This window comes from Boleophthalmus pectinirostris, unplaced genomic scaffold (genome assembly GCF_026225935.1).
Source record: "Boleophthalmus pectinirostris isolate CB_2022bp ecotype Guang Dong unplaced genomic scaffold, ASM2622593v1 HiC_scaffold_18, whole genome shotgun sequence".
Classification (NCBI taxonomy): domain Eukaryota; kingdom Metazoa; phylum Chordata; class Actinopteri; order Gobiiformes; family Gobiidae; genus Boleophthalmus; species Boleophthalmus pectinirostris.
This window is the reverse complement of record NW_026571133.1, coordinates 20,612,071-20,633,560: the sequence shown is the minus strand read 5'-3', so window position 1 is coordinate 20,633,560 and position 21,490 is coordinate 20,612,071. Positions and strand designations below refer to the sequence as shown.

The 21,490-nt window shown below is 39.1% G+C and overlaps 1 protein-coding gene across 4 annotated transcripts; it reads right to left on the bottom strand.

The window, feature by feature from the left end:
• Positions 1-5,384: 5,384 nt before the first annotated feature.
• Positions 5,385-15,554, bottom strand: gata3 (GATA binding protein 3). Of its 4 annotated transcripts, none has more exons than XM_020926262.2 (6): positions 15,351-15,554; positions 11,695-12,049; positions 10,606-11,139; positions 9,120-9,265; positions 7,611-7,736; positions 5,385-6,633 (listed from the first exon to the last, which is right to left on the bottom strand). In XM_020926262.2, the coding sequence occupies exons 2-6, from the start codon at positions 11,927-11,929 to the stop codon at positions 6,349-6,351; spliced, it is 1,326 nt and encodes a 441-aa protein (XP_020781921.1). In that variant the 5' UTR covers positions 11,930-12,049; positions 15,351-15,554; the 3' UTR covers positions 5,385-6,348. The 4 variants fall into 4 exon arrangements, with proteins under 4 accessions (XP_020781921.1, XP_020781919.1, XP_020781922.1 ...); XM_020926260.2 differs by lacking the exon at positions 15,351-15,554 and adding an exon at positions 12,171-12,653; XM_020926263.2 differs by lacking the exon at positions 15,351-15,554 and adding an exon at positions 12,171-12,650 and having other exon boundaries at positions 10,663-11,139.
• Positions 15,555-21,490: the final 5,936 nt, after the last annotated feature.

Here is a 21,490-nt window from a genome sequence, read left to right as displayed (position 1 = left end):
ATGGTCTGAAAAGGTATGTGCAAGGCCTGTGACACAGTTGAGATGTTTATTCATTTTACTTATTTATTTTTTAAATAACAGACGCCATACATGTTGTCAATTCCAGCATTGTTATATTTTCATTTAACCAGTTTGTCAACATATTTCATATTTCACAAGATGAGAAGGTTTGCAGGTCCTTCAGGGTAGAAAACTAAAAATAATTTTAATGTTTTATCCAATAACTGGCACATAATTAAATGTAAACACTGCAATAAAATATATTTTAATAATCTATACTATGTGCTGACTTCATCTGTTCCATGCTTCAAAAATATCTGATGCATTGAGGCTGGCTCAAAACACTATAAGCCTTAACTTATAAAATCTTGTCATTGTCAAATAATTCAAAAACTACATTTGACCTCTTGATATGTGTATAATAATGTAGACACTGCCATAGTACCCTGAATGAGCTCTGACCTACCCCTCGCCATTGGCTATGTGCAGTAGACGATCAGCTAGAATCTAAAGATTCTCGGAAAAGACATTTCCCTGTAAAAACATTGCTCTCTACCAGCTACTTCTAGAACAAACACTCTGGAGAAACAGAAGCAGTGTGAACACAGAAGTGAAGGAACCTCAAGTGAACCCATATCAGCTGTGTTGCATTTTCTCATGGTTATGTGAATAGCTATAATTACACCATCTGATTGATTGATTTTAAGCTCAAAGTCGTTCACATGAGTTTCTCTTTTGATATTTTATACCTGAAATAACAGATGCCACATTCATAAACATCACTTCATCAACTCTACTGTACACATTTTAACTAATGTATCTAATTAACATGCAATTTAGTGTAGATTTAAGCTTTCAGTGGCAGAAAGTAGCAAAAATATCAATAATTGTTTCCTCTTTTTATCCCCATATCCAAGAAATACTGTTGAGAGTGTTTTACAGTTATTTCTGCACTCACTCTGTATATTGTTTCTTTGTTAATATATATCTTAACAAACAAATATTGTCTTAATAAATATAGCAATAAAGTACAGCACCTCACTACTACATCAACACTATAATGTAATGTTCACCTTTCAGACTGTTTGCTCCTGTGGTGATATTGACTGACAGGTGTATATATCATTTTGTCACTGAACACCACATTTAATCTACTCTCAGACTTCGATTTGAATGTGTTCAAGATTTGACATAATAGGGACTGAATAAAAAGTTGTGTTTGTCTTTTGATTATCAGTCAATCAGATAATCTATGTTTTGTTTGCATGCCAAAATATTTAAAGCTGTGTAGATAATCCAGGTTAGCTGTGATATCAGCAAGATACAATGACACAAATTATGCCTCATTGAGATCTGAGGTTGATAGTTAGTAGTGGAGATAACATATCACGTTTCTAATTTCTTTCAGTTCCTGAGGTACTACAGATAAAAAGCTTAAATCCCAATGATATTTTTCACCACTGGCTTTGGCTGTAGTTTTTACCTAATAAATATGCTCTGATTGGTTTATGTTTAAATCTCTTTTTATCTTATTGATAGTATTTGACCTGAGCTCACGCATAAAGCAATGGATGTTTTATCACACTTGAGCAATTTGAATCATAAAATCATTGTATTACTTAAACTAATCATTACTTCTGTTACAGTAGTCAGTCAGTTCAAAGTCAAAATCTCTTGTATACTTGCCAAACAGAGTCAAAAGTAATCCCTTAAACTAGTCCTAGAGACAAAATAGGCCAAATATAGTCTTTATGCTATATTATGCTATAGAAAGACGATCTAAGAATAATCCACTTCTGTTTTGAGAAATCATCATCATTTATCACGGTGATTAAGCAATGACATAGTCCAGGAATAACTTATACCTTAGTTAAAATCATGTCATCAAACTGCTCTAATCCACCGCACTCAGGAGATCACCACAAACGCCTGTCAACTCCACTTCTCTCTGGGATTTTTATAAGCAAACCAGTTAGGTATCTGTCAGATTGTTTTGTTATTGCTCAGTTTTAGTCACACTGTTGGGTAAACCCCAGTGACAGTTTGTGAATGCACGCCAATGCAAATTTGCTTTTGACACTAAAGTTTTGACAGGTGAGTTTCAGTTTGGCCCTGGGGACTAGAGGTCGACTAGCCATTACCCTGGGACAACTCAGTTCAACATGTACATATTAAAGGTTACATTTAGTGTTGTTTCCAGATTCTATCATGGGGTCATTTTATGGGCCTTTTCTACTTGGTACACCTTAACTCAGGTTTTCTTGTTTTTTTGTTTTGTTTTGTTTTTTCATTTCCACTTGCTCTGACCTGTTACTCTGCACTTTTTCTCCTTCCTCCTAGTTTCAAGAGAGCCATGACTGCCCTTCCCCCTTTTTAGAAGAAAACCAGCTTGTTGAGTAAAGTAGTGAATAAACACATCATAGATGCACCATTGCCTAGTGCCAATGGCACCAATCATATCTTTATAAAAGAAAGATTGAAATTACATTTATCATTAAATCATTGGCCTAGACATTTTGCCCATTTGCTCTAGACATTTTGAGTTTATCTTAATTTTTTTCAGTAGCCTGCTTTACTTCTTAGTTCCACAGTTCCTCGTGGAGGAGGGGGGCATAGAGAGGTTGTTTCCGACTGGCTCTTTCTTCTCAGGCTGACTGACATCTTAGACATTGGGGGTTCAAGGTGGCATTGGCATTTGCGCATACTTTTACTCTTGTTTCTTGTTAAATAATGTAACACTGTCCATCTGTACATTCTCTTCCTGCCCCACTCCTCTCTCCGCATGTATCAATATGTATGGCATTTTCTATGACTGGCAGTACATATTGTACTGATGTGCTTCTAAAATTAACTATTGAACTGCCACATCCTTTTAGAATAAACAAATGAGAAATACAATAATCCCAAATGAAATGAAAGTTTAGTTGATTATTTATGGTGGATGAGAGATTTTGAGTTTTTATAGTCTATATGAGAGACTGTGTGTGTGTGTGTGTGTGTGTGTGTGTGGGATGCAATGGTTTAGGCATGTTGTCTGCACCGCCGTCCAATAAGCCCCAGGGCACCTCAGTAAAAGAGATAATTATCTTTTATCTGCAATGTTGTGACGGGAGATTATGCTTAAAATTTACGATTGTTAAGGAGACAATGCACCGCGTGGTCTGATCTTTTGAAAAGTCTTGAGAGGATCTTCAACGTGTGAGTGTGAGAACCCCCACAATGCAAGAGCAGCTCATCATCTAGGTTCCAGAAGACCTGACAAGGAGCTAAAATGATCAATGCTATCATTTTATCATTATGTATGAGATATTAACCATAACCAGTCAACACTTTTACAGTCGCTATACTCATTAGCATGTTTTGGTTTGTAACTATGACGAGGTGTAACAAGCTTGTTTAATCATCAAATTACAGATTTAGAGCAGTTGTGGTTAATTTATAAGATATAACCATGTAATATTTTTGGACGTGATACGTACCTAATATATCTAAGTAGCAGCAATATGGGTTTTAGGGTTTGGTTTTTTCTGACCCCAATAATGCAATGTGGTTAATGTTATTATTTTTGTAAATAACATGTATCCTATCTCTTGTCCGATCATATAATTTAGTATGTGGTGCAATAAATAACAAAAGATAATGAAAATGGAAGTATAACTTTGAAAAAAGACTGAAAATATCTGAGGTGTGCAATGAAACTATGTGTTTGACTTGAATATCCATCTGCACACTTTCTCCCGTCCTCCAAAAAGATGCAACATGTTTCTGAACTAATGTTAAATGTTGTCCTTAACTATTAGAGTAAAAAGTTGTCTGTATAAGAGCTGAGCTTCCAAAATCTTCTAAAGTAATCCTAGGTCTGACCCACGGATGACTTGACAAAGATGAACTTTAGGCCAATTACAGGCACAGCTCTATCATCACCTGACGATGTAGCCAGAGAGGGGCAGACAATATGTCCATGAGCAGGCCAAAGAAAAGGAGAAGAGGACAGATGACACTGTGTCCGTTAGCCCTCCACACCTGAGCTAGCCACTGCACACGCACTCACCCCTGGCATCCATCCACAGCAAACACAGGGGATAGGTCAGCCAAAGGCCATAGGGTCCCAGTGCAAGGCAAAGCTCCCCTCAATCCCTTTCTATACAAACAGAGCCATGCACTGCTGCCATTCTCATCCATATGCCCCCTTGACCTCATTATTAAAACACAGAAGCAAATCTCCTGATTGGTTGCAGCGGCTTAGAAACAAATGATGCCAAATACCTGACTTCTCTGAGGTCTTTCTGCAGGAAGCCCTCAGACCACTGCTATGCCTCTTCACTCAAGCAAAGACATTCTCACATTAGTGATGGGGCCTGACGTAGAAGTAAAGGTGCACTTAAAGGTCAATACTAAAGAGTGCATCAATAAGATTCAGTTATTAAGACATTCATTTAAAGGTGCACTGTTGTTTACTTCAAACATGTAACTTCACACAGACTTTATGGTGCTCAGATGCGGTGTGCTAGATTATTTTTACATAATAATGCTCATTTTTCCCTCACAGAGGTGATACTTCCGAGGCCCTTCTTCTGAGTGCAGGGTGGGTCAGCTGTTTGTCCAAAGAAGTGGATTGGTGTGCCAATGGAGCTTTCTGTGCGTTTCTTTCTCCGTGCTCATCATTCCGCTCCCTTGCAGCACATGAACATGTTCCTCCTGTGCAAAATACAGAAGAACTGCAGACTTTATAGATATATATGTACTGCAAAGTTTGGGAAAGAGCACTTTTTGCAATAAATAAACCTGTAATTGAGTAAATGCAGCATAAATAAGTTTAGTGTCATACTGTAGAACATTCCAGGCAAAACAATAACATCACAGAGCACCTTTTGGTGAATGCATTTCTTTGAAACCACATTTTCTCATTGTGTGTTACACTGAACTATGAGCTATGTTCTGATTAAAAAAAAACTAAGTCTAAGTGATATAAAAGTACAAAAGTTTATCAGTTTGTATGAATAATATTAATGTGCCATTAAATCTTCCTGTATGTAAATGAGCATGTTAGTGGTTGAAACTAGTATTTCCTGCTTATTTCCTCTTTCGCAGTCAATTTGATCACAGGGTTTTAAATATGCATGTACAACACTCTAGCCCAATCATCGCTCTTCCCCTTATAAATCGTGAATGTGATTCTTGCATGGAGTGGCACGTTTGGTTATTGGTCAGATGGACAACAAGTAGTCAGCTTTGACCCAACCACTAGATTCCTGCATAACCACTGTTTATTCCGGTTCTTCCTGTTTGTGCCTAACTGACCATTTGTCGGCTGTGAGTGTACAGTACATATCAAGCATGTTGTGTAATGATACAGATTAAAAAATGAGGCATGGCCACAGCACTGACATATCAACAGAGATTAAACTAGTTTATTTATTTTCAAAGAGGAAAAGAATTTACAAAACAAAATGCAGTCATATTTTACACTAGTGATTATTATTATTAAATTTTTTACAACCATTCAGTCTGCATAACATAAAGAAATAATTCTACATCTTTGTTTCTTTCATATTTTTGGTACTCTGATTTATACATACAAATAACAAATACAGGAACCTTTTCACAATGCATATAATCTGTGGGCAGGAAAAAATCTTTCAAGTGATGTGTTCGTCTATGTCAGTGTGTGTGTCAGTGTGTGTACATGTTCGCATCAACACAACGCACCCGCCCCAGACCTATAGCACATCAAAAGACAAGAAGCAGAGGGACACTGCGCTCAGAGCTGCCACTTTCACTTAAATTAATACATCAGAACAAACTGCCCTTCTGACAGTCCTCTGAGTCCACTCTGTGCTTCTTCTTCTGCCCTGTACCTTAGATGCTCAGTTTCCATTTTTTAATTATTAAAAAGTCTTTCTTAAATGTATTGTATTTCATACAATTTGTACAAATATACGTATTTAATGCCTGCCCCCAGTTAGAGGAAGAAGGAAAGGAGCAGGGGATCCTGTTACACAGGTGCAAGATGAGGCTGAACTGAAAATTAAAAGAGTTTGTATTGTTGGATGGAAAATGGCTTTTGTACATAAATGAAGGGGGCAGCCTCAGTGTAGGGCAAATGTCTCTCTCTTGGTTGAGGTCCCCAGAGGTCAGTGAGCCATAGTACAGTCTGCAAAGCATTCACTTTGCAGAGGTGCACTGTCATACAAAAATAAAATACAACTCATAAAAAGAGTCTAAAGTCTGTTGTCGCCCCATCTTGGATGAGGAGTGAGACCATGAGCTTCGTTTGGGTCAATAAGCTGTCTTTGTGTCTGTTGAGAAGCAGAGGTACCATTGGGCGTGCTGAAGTTCAGAATGGGACTAGCCCATGGCTGTTACCATACTTGAGTGGTGCGGGAACGGGAGACTGGAAGAGGGGTGCATGGGTGTGGGCGTGGTCAACATGTGGCTGGAGTGTGAAAAGGGGGGGAATGAGGACATGTGGCGGGACAGGGCTGCGGGGCTGAAAGAACTGCTCTTGTCCATCAGGCTTTTGGAGAAGTCCTCCATGTTGTCTTGAGACTTTTTACTCTTCTTTGACTTGCTGGACATCTTCCTGTTTCTTGTCTGGATGCCTTCCTTTTTCATCGTCAGAGGTCTGTTGATCTGCTCTCAAAGAAGACAGAAAGATGGCAGATTAGTATTTTTGTCACATCAGCACACTGTCAAGACACACATCTTCTAAGCGACCTCTTGGATGAGGGTAAATTTGTTTTACAGCCACTAGATTTTATTCTCATTCTAAATAAGAATAAAACAAATCATAAGAGATGTGCCTACAAAATTAAAAATGGAAAAATGGAAAGAAAATTATGAACGTGGAGAACTTCCATTGTAGTGCAAATCAGGGTAATGCACCAAATTCGTGCACTATTATGACAATATAAGGCTACCACTATGCCATAAATGGATACCTACAAAAAATGTAGAGACAGTGAATCCAAATCAATTATATTACTGCTGCTCTAATGAATAGAGCTGAGATTTCTCCATGATATTGTCAGATATCAACTTTTTGAGCAAACCTATCTTAATGATTCAAGTGCATATAACATGCTTTAATGTGTATGAGAGTTCTTTTTTAATGTTGACTCTGGATATACAACACAGTATGAAACAAAACAAACAGACTATAAAGAAAGCATGAAAGCAGAATGTTTGTAAAAACACATTTTACAAACACAAAACATGTTGTCTGTGGTCTGTTGTGCTCTAACATAAAACAACAGTACATAACATATATTAATTTGTTGCTAAAAAAAAAAAAAGGATCACACTACATGGAGGCCAAAAGAAAGACTGGAGTACCTGGAGCATGCAGTACAGAACAGCCCAGAAAAGACAAATTTTAATAAATAAAAATGTTTATATTACAGTTTTTTTAAAAGATGTTCAGAATGTTTATACTTGAATGTAATATTTTAATCATTTTAATTTTCTGTCTTGTTAATGTGGCCGGAAAGCTCTTTGCCCAGCAGGTACAGAAAGACATAAGTAATGTCAGCGGAACGTGCTATTCTGGACATCTGACAAGAAGGACCATGAGCTTGAAGAGAAAATATATCATTAGCAGCAATACTTACATTGTGAAGTTTGTAGTAGAGGCCGCAGGCATTGCAAACCGGGTCGCCATTGGCGTTCCTCCGCCACAACGTGGTAGTGGTAGTCTGACAATTAGCGCAGGATGTTCCTGCCCGTCTGGCAGCAGACTGAACACACAAAAGAAAACCAACATCACATGATGAGTCCATCAATCACGACAATATTATGAAGTAGTGTGGCTAAGGCTGACTGAACTAAAGGATTCAATGTCACACGTACTAGAAATAGGCTGATAATATTTCCATTCATCTGATTCTTCAGATCGACTGGATACATGTTAATGATAAAGACCTACAAATCTACTCTACATAGTATATGAATCCGTATAGGATTTTTAAACGACAAGCAAATGCAATAAATTATTAACATGATTTTTACAGCAATAAAAATATAGGCTAAGTCTACACGACAATAAAGCGTTAGTCCCAGTTGTTATTTTGCACCCAATTGTATAATGCATATGGCCTTTCCGTTATTGTGTGAGTGCAACTACGTTAGAAAAGGCGGTGATTAAAATAAATAAATAAATAAATAAAAACATCTTCACCGGAACGCAAAAGAGTTTAAAAATATCCAGCAAAACGTCCAATTACACACAGGCAGATAAAACACATGCTAGAAGTAGGTTGGATATAATGGTTGCCAAGCGAACTGTGTAACAAATTGAACCGAGTTTTCACTGCACTCCTTTGTTGACTTGACATTGATGTTATAATCTCTAAAATAATCAATAGACAAGTGACCATAGCGGATACGGGGCTACTTTATCTTTGAGGAGATTTTCATTTGTTCATGTGTTGTGGCTTGATAATACCTGGTGCTGTTCACGCGCACATAGCTGCATCATATCTCGTTAGTGTTTGGGGTTTTAATTTTAACCTGCAGAGAAGCAGGTCTTGTGTTCGTCCAATCTGCTGAGGACAAGGTCAAGTGTGTCATGACCATTAGCGCAGCGTTTTAAGTGTTTCGAGCGCTAAACAAACTCAAGTTGCGCCTGTGTGCTGGCATGCCTCAGACTCCACCGGCTGTATGTTATGACTGGGGAAGCGGCCGGTGTTGTTAGAAGCGACTTATCTGCACTGTTCAGATATCCGGCAGCCCTTTCCGGGAAAGTCGGCTTTTCACATTACAGACAAGCATGGAGTTGCAGCCTACTCGTGAGCTTATGGATATGGTTCCAAATAATAATCAATAAAACTGATTTGTGTTCAAAATGTATTTTCTGAATAGAATAATAGTTAAATGCAGGTGAATAGTTAAATGCATGGGCATTTAAATATTGTCGGTCTATTTTATTATTATTATTATTATTATTATTATTATTATTATTCACATTTATTTTCATGTCATGATGAAACACAGTCTATTTAAAAAGGCAGATTAGACAAATGAAGTAAAGTAAAGTATTTTTCCTATTAGGGAGAATAGCACAGAAGACCAACAGAAGATAACGGTGAAATAGAATTTGACACAATTTGGTGGGAACGTACCAATCTCCGCTTCGGTTTTATTAGAGGACGATTCTGCCCGTTCATCTTATGATAGAGACCACAGGCGTTGCAGAGATAGTGTCCCGTACCGTCCCGCCTCCATAGCGGAGTCGACGTGGCCCCGCAGTTCACGCACTCTCTACCTTCTGCAAGCGCAATAGACACAGACACACGGTAGGTTAGTGGACAGTTAAAAACATTAAAATGTCAAATTGTATCGTCATTTGCAGACAAAATAGTGGAATAATGCCAAACATTAGCCTATTGCATGAGAAAAAAGACACGAGTTTTAAAAGTGTGCTGTTGTGGACTTTCTTCACATTCAAACATTAGCCTTTGCTTGCTTGAGCAATATTAAGCAAAGAACACCAATAATTGACCTTTAACATCAACACCAACAACAACACAGAAATTGAAATGGCCTAGTAAAAGTGTAGGCTACTATAATGTATGTTATGAAAACGGTATAATAATAATAATAATAATAATAATAATAATAATAATAATAATAATAATAATAATAATAATAGCGTCGCTGCTCTTAATTTGACTGCACTACAGTGGCACCGACAGGTGAAACGCGCGTGGGCCCGTTGACGCTGAAAGATGGAGTCACACAGATTATTTGAAAGCAGAAATTCACACAGGGTTTTTGTGCGGGACTGAGTACGTTTGCATTTTAAGCAGGCACACTTCCCCTTTTTGCGAACTGCAAGAGCACAGGAAGACTTCATTACAGAGGCATGATGTGAGAGGCATAGGTTACGATGTTTTTTTATGAGTGAAATCCAGCATGGAGTGTGTAGAAAGAGCTTCACGCTTCCTTTAAAATTTTATATCAATAATAATAGGCTAGGATTCATTATAAGAAACGCATCGACTACATATGATACCAATTAATTCTCAACTAACACAGGCCTATTATGTTGTTGCCTCTGTGTATATCACACATCAACTAATGCTGGGTTTTTGTTTCCACTAAATCAAGATATTGACATGTCATTTCAGAAACATGCACAGAACCACAACCTTCAAATAATATTTGCCTTCACTGTGCAATTTGAAAATATTTTAGTGCACTCCGACACGCCGGCAATTCACTAGCGTTTTCCCCGTGAATGAACGAGCAGCATCCGGCGCTGAGTAAACAAAGCAACTGTGGCGTGCACTGGTCTGACAGTAATGGGATTATGTTAAACATATAAACGAGGCGACACAGCCCATAGAGCTGACTTCCCCAGTATGCCCCTTAGAGCAAGAGAGCAGTCCATTATTATTATTATTATTATTATTATTATTATTATTATTATTATTATTATTATTATTATTATTATCATCATTATTATTATTATTGGTGGTGGTGGTGGTGCCAACTCTAATAAAGGGTCTTCAGCCTAATTTTTGTATGAATAGCTCATTTTGGAGCAGCTGGAAATCTGGGGAATAATGTTAAGTTAAAAGTGAATGTAATAAAGCGCACGCCTACCTGAACAGGACCTTGTTTTTGGTCTTGTTTTGGAACCATAACTAGAAGATGACCCACCTATCAGGCTACTTGGTGGGAAGAGGCCTGGGCCGTATTCGGGGACATAAGGTGGGTATGTGGCGATGGGGTGATGGGCAGAGGATGACCCTGCTCCGATAGACGTCACACCCCGGCTGTGAGCTGACTCCAGCTTCATGCTCTCTGCCAAGGAAACCTGGTACTTTATGCACTCTTTGTCCTCCTGACGAGCGGAGCTGTTGGAGCCCGGAGTGGAGATACCGGGGTCCGGTGAAACGTCTTTGGGAGGGGTCGGGGGAAACGTAAAGAGGTGCGGACTAGAGTGGCCGTTGGACAACGAAGATGAGGAGGCCGGTGGATAGACTGAGAGGCTGGCAGGGGACCCATGGTGTAGAGGGTTTTTGGGGAAGGGGCTTAGGTTCCAGGGGGAAGTGCTGGGATGTGGGGCAATGCCTTTGCTCCCCTCCAGCCACGGCAGAGAACCGTGTAGTAACGATGGACGACACACTTGGCTACCTAGAACAAGCACAAAAACACATTAGCACTGGATTGAAAAATGTCACTCGCTTTAGTGCAACTGATTCAAATTGACCCAAAAAGCGTGATTTAGAAAACAGGCCAGCGATACGAAATGATCCCACTCAGCAATATCTTATCATTCTAAAACATTTCAACCAGGGCCCAGCGCATCTCTGCAGTTCCAACGTAGCCTAGTATTTAAAGCGATTTTTGACTAAATTATTTTAGAACATTTTGTGATTAAACGCGTTGCAGTCTTAATTTTAAGCACACATACACAGATTTAAACCTGTCAGGGCACGGCTACATTAAAACAGACCTATGCGTAAAATAGGCTAAATGTTGCAGAATTGTATTTTACAAGAGGCTAGACTTGAAAACTAAACTGGGTCAGATTTGACACTTTTTCCAATAGTAAACCAATGTTTTTGTGTCTTTGTAATAAAATTCCATAACTCCAGCGCATCTAATCTGCAGAGCTAAATTACACACAGAGACTAAATAGATAATGTGGCCTTGATTAAATAAAGGCCTGAGAGGCCGTTTACTTACTGTGTGGAGGAGGAGGGTACCTCTGTACGGCACGGACTGAGTTCCCATAATAAGGAGAGACGTGGTTGCCCTGTCCATCGATATTAAAGAGTACATCCACATCGTCAGCAAGCGGATACTGCGAGGGGTCCATATATGAGTGGCCGAGGCCTGGGTGATGTGAGCTGTGATGCTGCTCGTTTAATACAGCTGGATGATGGCTCATCCACCGGGGTTGGTCCGGGCTAACCTCCATTGTGTTGCTCTTATTTCAGTCTATGTTCATGCACGCCAGGCCACCTTGTGCAGTTTACAAGAAAGAAAGTTCCAAATCCGTTTGTTTAAATCCACAGGTTCCGTGCGCGCTTCCAATCACCTGAACACAGAAATAAGGTGTTAAATCTGGACATTCCTTTGAACGGCTCAAAATAAATATTTACATCTGACAGAAACAATGCGAAGCCGTATTTAAACATATACTTAAATAAGACACATACCCAGCATTACAAAGTTAATACGCTCGTCAACGAATACGTCCAAAACGAAAGAGACACTGTCGCTGAACTTGTTCCTATTTGAAAAGTTTGAGCTGAGCTCAACAAGCAATACGCGCGGTTCGTTTGCAGTAGTCGGCTTCAGTGCGCTGACCCAGCGGGTTCAAATCACTGCTCAGGCGTGCTGGTGCGCTGGAGTGGTTGTGTCCATTAGCTTCTGCTCTCAGTCCTCACTAAAGTTCTGGCTCTCTCGCCCGACACTGCTCTCTCACTCCTACCTTTTTTTTTTTTTTTTTTTTTTTTTTTTTACAGTGAAGGCATTCTTTCAGGATGGCGCCAGGCAGCTCAATGCTCGCAGACAGCTGTGGCGCGACGCAACTTAAGGAGGGTCTGTCAGTGTCATCAGTTAAGGGGAGGGGCCTGCCCTAATTGAATAGAGAAACGCCAGGAGAGGTTCCCAACTAAGGTAAGATTCATTTTTTACTCCAAATACATTGAATAAACAACATGTTGGGAATTCATGTTGGGGAAAAAAGAAAAGAAGACACTGGTCACAAAAAAAAATAAAAATAAATAAATTACATTAAGCCAACTTAAACAATGCCTAACACCACTATAATGTTACAATAAGTCCGAGTTAGGACTAATCACAATGTTGTTTGTTTCAGTATCCGGTGAACTGCTGAGTGCAGTGCAGGCAGTCAAGCCTGTTGCTCTGGGCTACGGCAGAATGTTTCCATTCTTAAAATTGTGACAGTGCGTCCTCTCGCGGTGACAGCCAAATTGAGCAGATTCCCTCCCTCTGTAGCAAGAGTTCAGTGCGCTCGAAGACTGGCCTTACTGTCGACTAAACTATCTCTAGTCTATTAGTGACTGTCATTCAGCTTGTGTTATTTTTGTAATAACCTGCCCTCTGCAGTAACTCAAACAGACAGGCAAAAATGGCTTGTGTCATTATTTATTCAAAACACTGCATTAAATGTAAGACGATAGCTCTCAAAGGGCCTGATCATGTTCATATCGTTCATCTTTTTGTATTATTTAAAGAATTATACATTCACTATGGCCATGGCGTGCGTGGAATGGAATGGAGTAAAGATGTGCCTTTGTTGCACGCTTACGCAGCGGAATTACTCCTCGGAAAAAAAGGTTTTATTTACTCCTAGTTTGGGTTCATGTTATAGCACTGACTGTAATAGTAGAAAAGGGGTGTGTGAGGATAGACAGCCTTGCCGACGCCACTGGCTGTGACGTAATCACGGTGTAGGGAAAATGCGAGGAAATAAACCGCTATCCATTGGTGCTTATGAGCTCCATGCCTTCAAAATGTTTGTATTGTGGCTACAACTCCGTATTAAAACAAGTCAATACAGATCTGATTTGTCAATTTGTCAATGGATGTACTTATCCTATATGCAGCCTTCACACTAAATATTGCTGTGTGGCAGCGCTTGCCAAATGTAGACCAGTCTTTAAGAGGTGTGAATGGGAAGACTATTATGCTCGTTTGCGTTTGAGGCATTTACAGGCCAAAGAGACAAGTGATCTTATCAGCTCTTACTCAAATAAAAAAAAAGGGCACTGTTTTAAGAAATACTCTAGTTCGGGAAGACACGTTTTCCTAATATACTAGCAAGTGTTTTTGCATAGGCCAACTTTTTATGGATGAATAATTTCATACAATAGACGTATCAATTAGGCCTTTCAGTTTAGACTACATCTTGCTGTAAACTGATTGCGCAGTCCCCCCCCCCAAAAAAGCCTAATAATACAGAAATCGCCTAACGTGAAACCACGTGAATTGTGTCCCAAGTTAAATGTTTAATTTATGTAGTTATTTTGAAAGTTCACGGTTAGCCTGTATACGCTGTGTGAGTCATTCTTCACCTCTTTAGTCTTTTCAAGAACTATTCTTTCTGTGAGGCTGTGAATGTACTTGGCTTCTTAGAACTAAACGAGGGCGTAAAATGAGGCTGGCTGAGTGTGAAACTCAATCAGTTGTGTGTGTGTGTGTGTGTGTATATATATATATATATATATATATATATATATATATATATATATATATATATATATATATATATATATATATATATATATATATATATATGCTAGCTATATGTAGCATTTTATTCATTATTTTAAACAAAAAGTGCGAAACAAAATGTCGCAAATGTGAAGAATTGTGATTGCTATCTGCGTCACCAGAAGCCAGACGCATTGATGTAATCTTTGAGGGGACTTGCTGGGCCTTTTGACCTCTCTTAGCGTGCACGAGTAAAGCATCCACCTGTCGGCAATAAGTAAAAACTGTTAAGTAAAATATATCAATACATATCAATTTGTGAAATATTAGGCCTACACAAATAAATTTAATAGGAAAATTAAAACTAAAAGTGAAAAACAGGAACAAAAAGCCCATTAAAAAACTATACAATTCATCACCGCCTGGTATTTCTATCTCCACTTAACATGTTTTATTTTATTTTATTTTATTTATTTATTTATTAAGATATAGTCTAATAGATTTAACCTGTAAAACATGCTACCACATTGTGTTCCGTCCCGGTGATGCAGAGGCTGCTCTATGCTGAAAGAGCTACCGTATGTCCTGTCCAAACGTATCCACTCTTATCGACATTGGTCTAGATGAAGAGAGTTAATACCGGGAGAAACGCAGTCTCAGCAAGCCTGACTGCTTCCCCACGACCCGCAGGCAAGGTAATCACATCAATTTCACGCCATGTATGAGATTCTGCCTATAGGTCGACCACTAACCTGAGAGGTAATGGGTAGTTTTAAAACACATAATATTGCCATTTCTTCCAGGCAACGAAAAGACTAAGAAATGTTTTAAGAAATGTAATAATTTGGAGCTTAATATTTGTGTCATCATCATTTTACGCCTTGTGCGGTGATATGAAGATAGTCTATTGTGGTTTGTTACAAAACACAGGAGTTGGGTGCCATGGTTGTCAGTGTTCGATAGCTGAACAAGCATTCCTTTGTAAGCTCAAGTTTACACGGACAAAATGTGCGTCATAAATTATATAAAAAGTGGCAAAGCGGTAAGTGGTTCGTTTTTGGAAGATGCGTATAAAGGTTGCTGCCTATCCTAGGCAGATGTTGCCTGGACAGAGCGATGAGGATGTGGCTTCAAAATAAATCTAAATATTTACTGACCTGTAAAGCACGCTGGACCAGCACAGGCTTTTCCCGACAGATGAAAAGAGAGAGTAGCAAAGAAATTGATGCGCCGTTGGTATTTACAGAAATGGACTGAGGCAGACTGACTGAGAGGGCGAGAGCCACGGAAGGGAGAAGGGAGGGAACGCACTGCTGCTACTGGAGGAGTCGCACTGCGAGAAAAGGCGGCCGCACGCGCACAGGCAACCGGGCAGCATGCACGCGCACGGGCCAAACAAAGACGACCTCTTTACCGTACTGTACTGAGAACGCGTCGCGAGCTTCCGGGTGTAAGTGAGGTGTCACAAGCTCACGCAATACAAACACTGTTATAATGGATTTAGGCCAGCCTATCTCTGTGCACATCTTAGCGCATTTCTCACCTTTTTGTAAACAGCATTGTGAGATTTAGTTTAGCTTGGTTCATTTGGCTATTCTTTTAGGTCTAGGCGTAGAGACTGTTTCTATTTAAAGCAAAAGAGCAAAAAGAGACTGACATTAAACCAACAAATGCTCTCTCCCTCTCTCTCTAGTCAGATGCGAGTTAACCACTCATGAATCAGAACGTCTTACTTTGAAGAAGGCAATGATTAACTGATGACTATTATTTTATGAGCATATTGGATGAGGACTGGTGCCTTCAGACACTGTTTTGAACAACCAAAGCCACATACAACTGGAGCATATAGGCCTAGTAGCCTGTTACTTACACCACGGTTGATTGAAAGAAGCACTCAACAAATCCGATCGTTTCCCCAGTGGAACGCACTGAGGGAGAAGAGGAGGATGCTGAGCGGAGCATCCTATCTCTCGTGTGCCTAGAGTCTTTCAGTAAGAATGTGAACTGATCACACCAAAATCTGTCTTTGGACGGGAGTGAATTTTGGTTATAATGTAAAGATACCCCAAACTGGCTTTATTGTAGCCTTTACTCAGAACAGCCAAATAGGCCTATCTTTTTATACCAATTAATATTTTTCCTCCACGCGCAGAGAGCGCAGCTTTTCATTCATGGAATTAATATAATTACTAAACCTACATAACGCATGACTTTATGGTGCATTAATCTGTTATTAACGAAAACAGAATGTTATTTGTTTTGTTTGTTAGTTTTTTTGTTGTTGATTTTAGAGGGGGTGCGGGTGATTAGCCATTAATTTGGTATAAAATGAAAATGCACAATAGTATTGATTTGATAGTCTGTTAGATAACGTAGGCTAATTGCATGTCTAATTAATTAATAATAACAACACATTGAATATATATATATGTGTATATATATATATATATATATATATATATATATATATATATATATATATATATATATATATATATATATATATATATATATATATATATATATATATACATACATATATATATACATACATACATACATACATACATACATACATACATACATACATACACACACACACACACACACACACACACACACACACACACATACATACATACATGTATGCATATACTTCATGTATTGTAGTATTCTATCTCACGGACTGCCCTAACACATCTGCTCGTCTCACAAAATATGACGCGGACTCCCGTGTGACAAGAGCTGTGTGCAAAGCTCTTGGAGGACTGGGCCAACATGAAGCAGGGAGGCTGTGCGCATGCACAGTCCGCTAGTGACTGGAAACCCAAATAGGCCTAACATATATATATATATATATATATTTTTTTTTATTTGTCCAAAGAATTTCACCAAATAAGATTGTTTAGCCTACTCAGCTTACTGACTTTTCATCTGAATCTGGCGCTTGCAGTTTTGCTCCCCATACAATTCCATGCCATTTGTCTAATCCTTGGTACCATCGCTGGCACGTAAATAAATTTAAACGTTTAGATGTAAAGCGAAAGATCAAGTTTTTGGACCCCAAATCTGTAATAATTGCTGCATTTGGCCTATATAAAGCCTTCGTCTCTGCCTACACAATTATTCGCTGTAAATGTCATTTAAGATGACCTTAATTTCAAACAAAACGCCTCCAAAATGTATGGGCTGCGTTTTATTTATCCCCTGATTTATTTCATCAATGTGTTTTATTATTCACGCCCAGTGCATTCGCCAAAGAAGATGCGCTTTTTTCCTGGTTCTCCTTTCGATTTTATTTTAAAATATTAGGCCGAGGTGGGGAGATTTATAAACGACTGCGCTCTTATCTGCTCCCTTCACGTATCCAGGATCACAGAAGCTGATTAAGAAAGAAGTCACAGCCAACGCTGGATTCATAATGATTTGGAATAATGAATCCTTATCTCTCCTCTGCAGATTATCAGCCTTTCAGCTCGCCATGTTTTGTTACATGGGATAATTTATTGCATCTAATACATTACAATGAATCTGATGGGGGAAAGTGATGGCCATGTTAGGAGAGGCTGCGTTTTTATCCCGGGGCAATGAAATGCCTTTACGATTTTTAATTGGTAAAATATAAAGGGAATCTGATAAAAAAAAAAAAAAAAAAAAAAAAAAAAAAAATAGAAGCACAGAGGTATAATCTTGGCTGTAGTGTTCCAGCAGCACTCCGCATACACTGTAATTAGTGTGTCAGTTTCAACCTAAAATTAACAGCATCGACCTGCCATCTCTGTATACGCGGGTAGACTCAGTGAGTTCCTAATTTTGCATGATTTATTTTTCACCAAGAAGAGATAATTAATCATAAACATTGAAAACAGTCTAAAGAATGGAGATAACCACGTATTTGCATCTTTCGTTCCTTGGCCCTCCCAACACCCACCCCGTGAAACCTACCTGATTTAGCTACTGTTGCACTTCCACCAAGTTTTTAATTTTCCGTGATTAATTTTGGAGTGTTGCTGTCTCATTAATCATACAAACCAAAGGAAGTGGGGGCGGAACAATGACGTGTGCTTCTCCTCGTAAAGCGCGCGCACCATAAATGTGGAGTAAGAAATGCGGCTCGAGCACTGTGAATGTTCCATCATGCACTTGTGTCACCAATGGGAAGCCACCATGTTGTTAAGGGGTGTGGTTCCAACACACACCACATAAACAAAGTTATTTGACTTGTTATATTTATACGTGTAAGCTATTAATTGATTAATATAGGCTACGTGTGTAGGCCTAATTATTCAAATGTTAATTTTTCTGTCATTTAATTATGCGTTTTTAAACATGTGCTGCAGTAAGCCATGTGTTCTCATCAGATTTTATTACTATTATTATTATTATTATTATTATTATTATTATTATTATTATTATTAAACTGATGGTACCCTATTCCACTGCCCCGTGGCTTCTTTGACATGTACGCAAAGTTGACCAAGTACAGAAGGCTACTTTCTCCATCGTAGTCTCCATTTATTATTATTCGTTAAGAGTTCCCCTGATCATCACTTTTTGGGGCTGTGAAGTCAACCAGGATCAGATTTATTTTATCAGAAAAAAAAATTGAAACCTCAAAGACTCAAAAAAAAAAGTTCTACTCCATGTTTGGCGACACAGTGGCGCTGTCCGAGTCGAGCCGGGTTACTGTCCCTAAACCCACAGAGGGGCATGTCCACCACTATCGGGTTTTCTGGATCTCCCTTAAATAACTGGATAGGAGGCCAATATCAAATTGCAGAGGGTCGGAGTCTCCCCGCCCTTTTCCTTTCTTTCAGGTTGCCAACACTGACATGGCAAAATTTGGCTGTGAGCTCCATGGTCAAGTGTAGTTATTTTAGTGAAGTCTGTTAGCTAAATAAACATTAATTATAAAGGAAGATTTTATAGAACATCAGCAACAACATCAATCTGTTAATGTCATACAAAAGCGCGGTAACACGAAGCCTAATAAAACTGCTGTAGGCAATCCTTCAGATATTTAAAACAGCTGTCACTGGCCATATTGACCAAAAGAAATATTCTTAACATAGACAGCTTCAAACGCCCATGTGTCAAAAGTGTACTCACATAAACAGTTCACAGAGTTCTCTGGATGTTGAAAAGGCAGAAGGGACAGATAAGGGGCAACCACAAAGCATCTGAAAACAAAAACATGCATTCAAACTCACGTTTATTAGAGCCTATAGGGCCTATAGCTAGGCCCACTGTTAATAAAAGGCTACTTTTACTTCAAATTTGATCCCAAAGTTTTCCAAATCAGACATGCAGCCGTTCTTTAGCTGCTACTACAGCGTTATCTATAAGGCCTTTGCATTGTCATTAATCTTCAGCGGGCTAATTAAATTAATCCATCGCCTCTTGGCACAGGAATGGCGACCATCTTAAAATCCTCTGCAGGAGGGGGCATTTGGCTTATTTTGAAAACGCAAATACTTAACTGCGTTAAAGCTTACACAAACATGTCCGTTTCCTCCTTCGTTTTGTCATTATTACGCATAATGAAGGTATACTTTCACAGGATGCATGAGAGGGGTGTGTTATGTGACCGGAACGAGGCGGAGAGTCGGGACGGTGATTGACAGTTGGTCCGCAGGATCATGTTTAATCCGTGCCTCTCTCGAGCCTGTTCAGAACTCATTTCTCCACCGCGAGATGGGGACTCAGATGGTTGCCCGGGTAACGGCGATAGTGCTAAGCCATTTCCATTTTCTCCGAACGAGGGGGAGAAACATTTGCAACAGAGGTCGTCACAAAGTCATTCACAAACGACTGGAAGAGCTCGGTGTATTGGGAGGATCTGGGCACTCGTTACTGTCTGATGTCTGATTACTTTCCGCTAGGCTACAGGCTACAAATATAGCCCATAAGTCTGCATGGCCATTTGTATAGGCTAATTGGGGAAACACCTAGGCCTATTCCACTTGAACTAAATAAAAAACAAACTATAGAGTTTGAGACATGTGCAGGCTGGCGTAGAAAATGGAATAGGCCAATGATCAAACAACTACAAACAAACAAAATTAGCTTTTATGTTATTTGTGGACCACTTATAGCCTTTAAAAACACAGATCAAAGCATTTATTGTCACATAGGCCTATTTCTTGCAAATACAATAGCCTAGACAATATCTTTGGAAAAAGTATGACTCACACTTGTTTATTTATCATGTAGGTTACCATTAAAGTTTAGGCTTACAGAAAGTCTACTCATGCCATGAAACAAAAAATATAATAATTAAATAATTAAAATGCTGACTTTGATTTGTTGTAAAGGCATGTTTTTAATGGATAATACATATTTCACTTTTATGGGAACCTATAGCTGCCTCCTTCTTTAAGAGGCTAAGATGATCCAAGGTTATGATGAAAGCTCTGCAGCTCAGGGCTAACCTTCCCTATGGTCAGTCTTCTTTATTCTCTTCATACACATGCACATCACCTCAGAGCACTCAGTAGTTACACTGTATGGACCTGCAATCTTTCTGAATTTTAAATCAGACTGGTGGCACACTATTGGCACGCTTCTCTTAAGTTGGAAGAAATATGAGTGTAAAATGTGTGCAATTCATTTGTACAAGGAGCCTATAGCACTGTGATGAGACAGATCATGGCCATTTATTTAAATGAAAAGCACAGCAGGCCCACAAAACAGCAGCTCTGCCTCCACCCCATCACCTGTGCTCATTAATTCATGTGTCTTTGCCTTTCAGTCAAACCACCACACACACCTGTCAGAACAGAGCCCACTCCTCACTCAGTTCTGGCATTGTCGTTCTAATAATTTTATTTTCCCATTTTTTGCAGAAGAGAGCCCCTGGTGTCTGCTGAGTTTGTGTGGTCTGTGTCTCTATGATAAACATGTAAAGTTTGGTGAAGGACAACAATCTGGTGGAGGAGCGATCAGGAGCAGTAATGATAGTTCAAATAATGTATCTGTCTCCAGCACATTGTTGAGAGTATGCATACTGCCTATGAGGCTGCTTAAATTAAGCCACATCCAGCAGGTTTCCATACTCAATATTCGTTTTTGACAGTGAGTGGTGTAATTGCAGCTTATGCTCAAGGCCGCAAAAGACGTTCCATGCTCAAACTATCCACCTTTCTCAACAAACCCCAAGCCAGTTTTGAAAAGTGTCTTTAAAGAATTGATAAAGGAACAGGAAAGATCCGGGGGAGACCAAGATGTAGGACTATGAACAGACACCTCCAACCACCACCCAACTTTCAGAGATAGTTTCATTATTGAATTCAGAGTT

Bases quoted from the DNA above. Each gene is read 5' to 3' on its own strand.
- gata3 (XM_020926262.2), bottom strand. From the start codon at position 11,929: ATGGAGGTTAGCCCGGACCAACCCCGGTGGATGAGCCATCATCCAGCT. The intron at 9,266-10,605 runs GTAGGCGTGCGC...TTGCGCTTGCAG, and splicing joins AAAAACAAGGTCCTGTTCAG to AAGGTAGAGAGTGCGTGAAC. The intron at 6,634-7,610 runs GTAAGTATTGCT...CTTTGAGAGCAG, and splicing joins TCTACTACAAACTTCACAAT to ATCAACAGACCTCTGACGAT.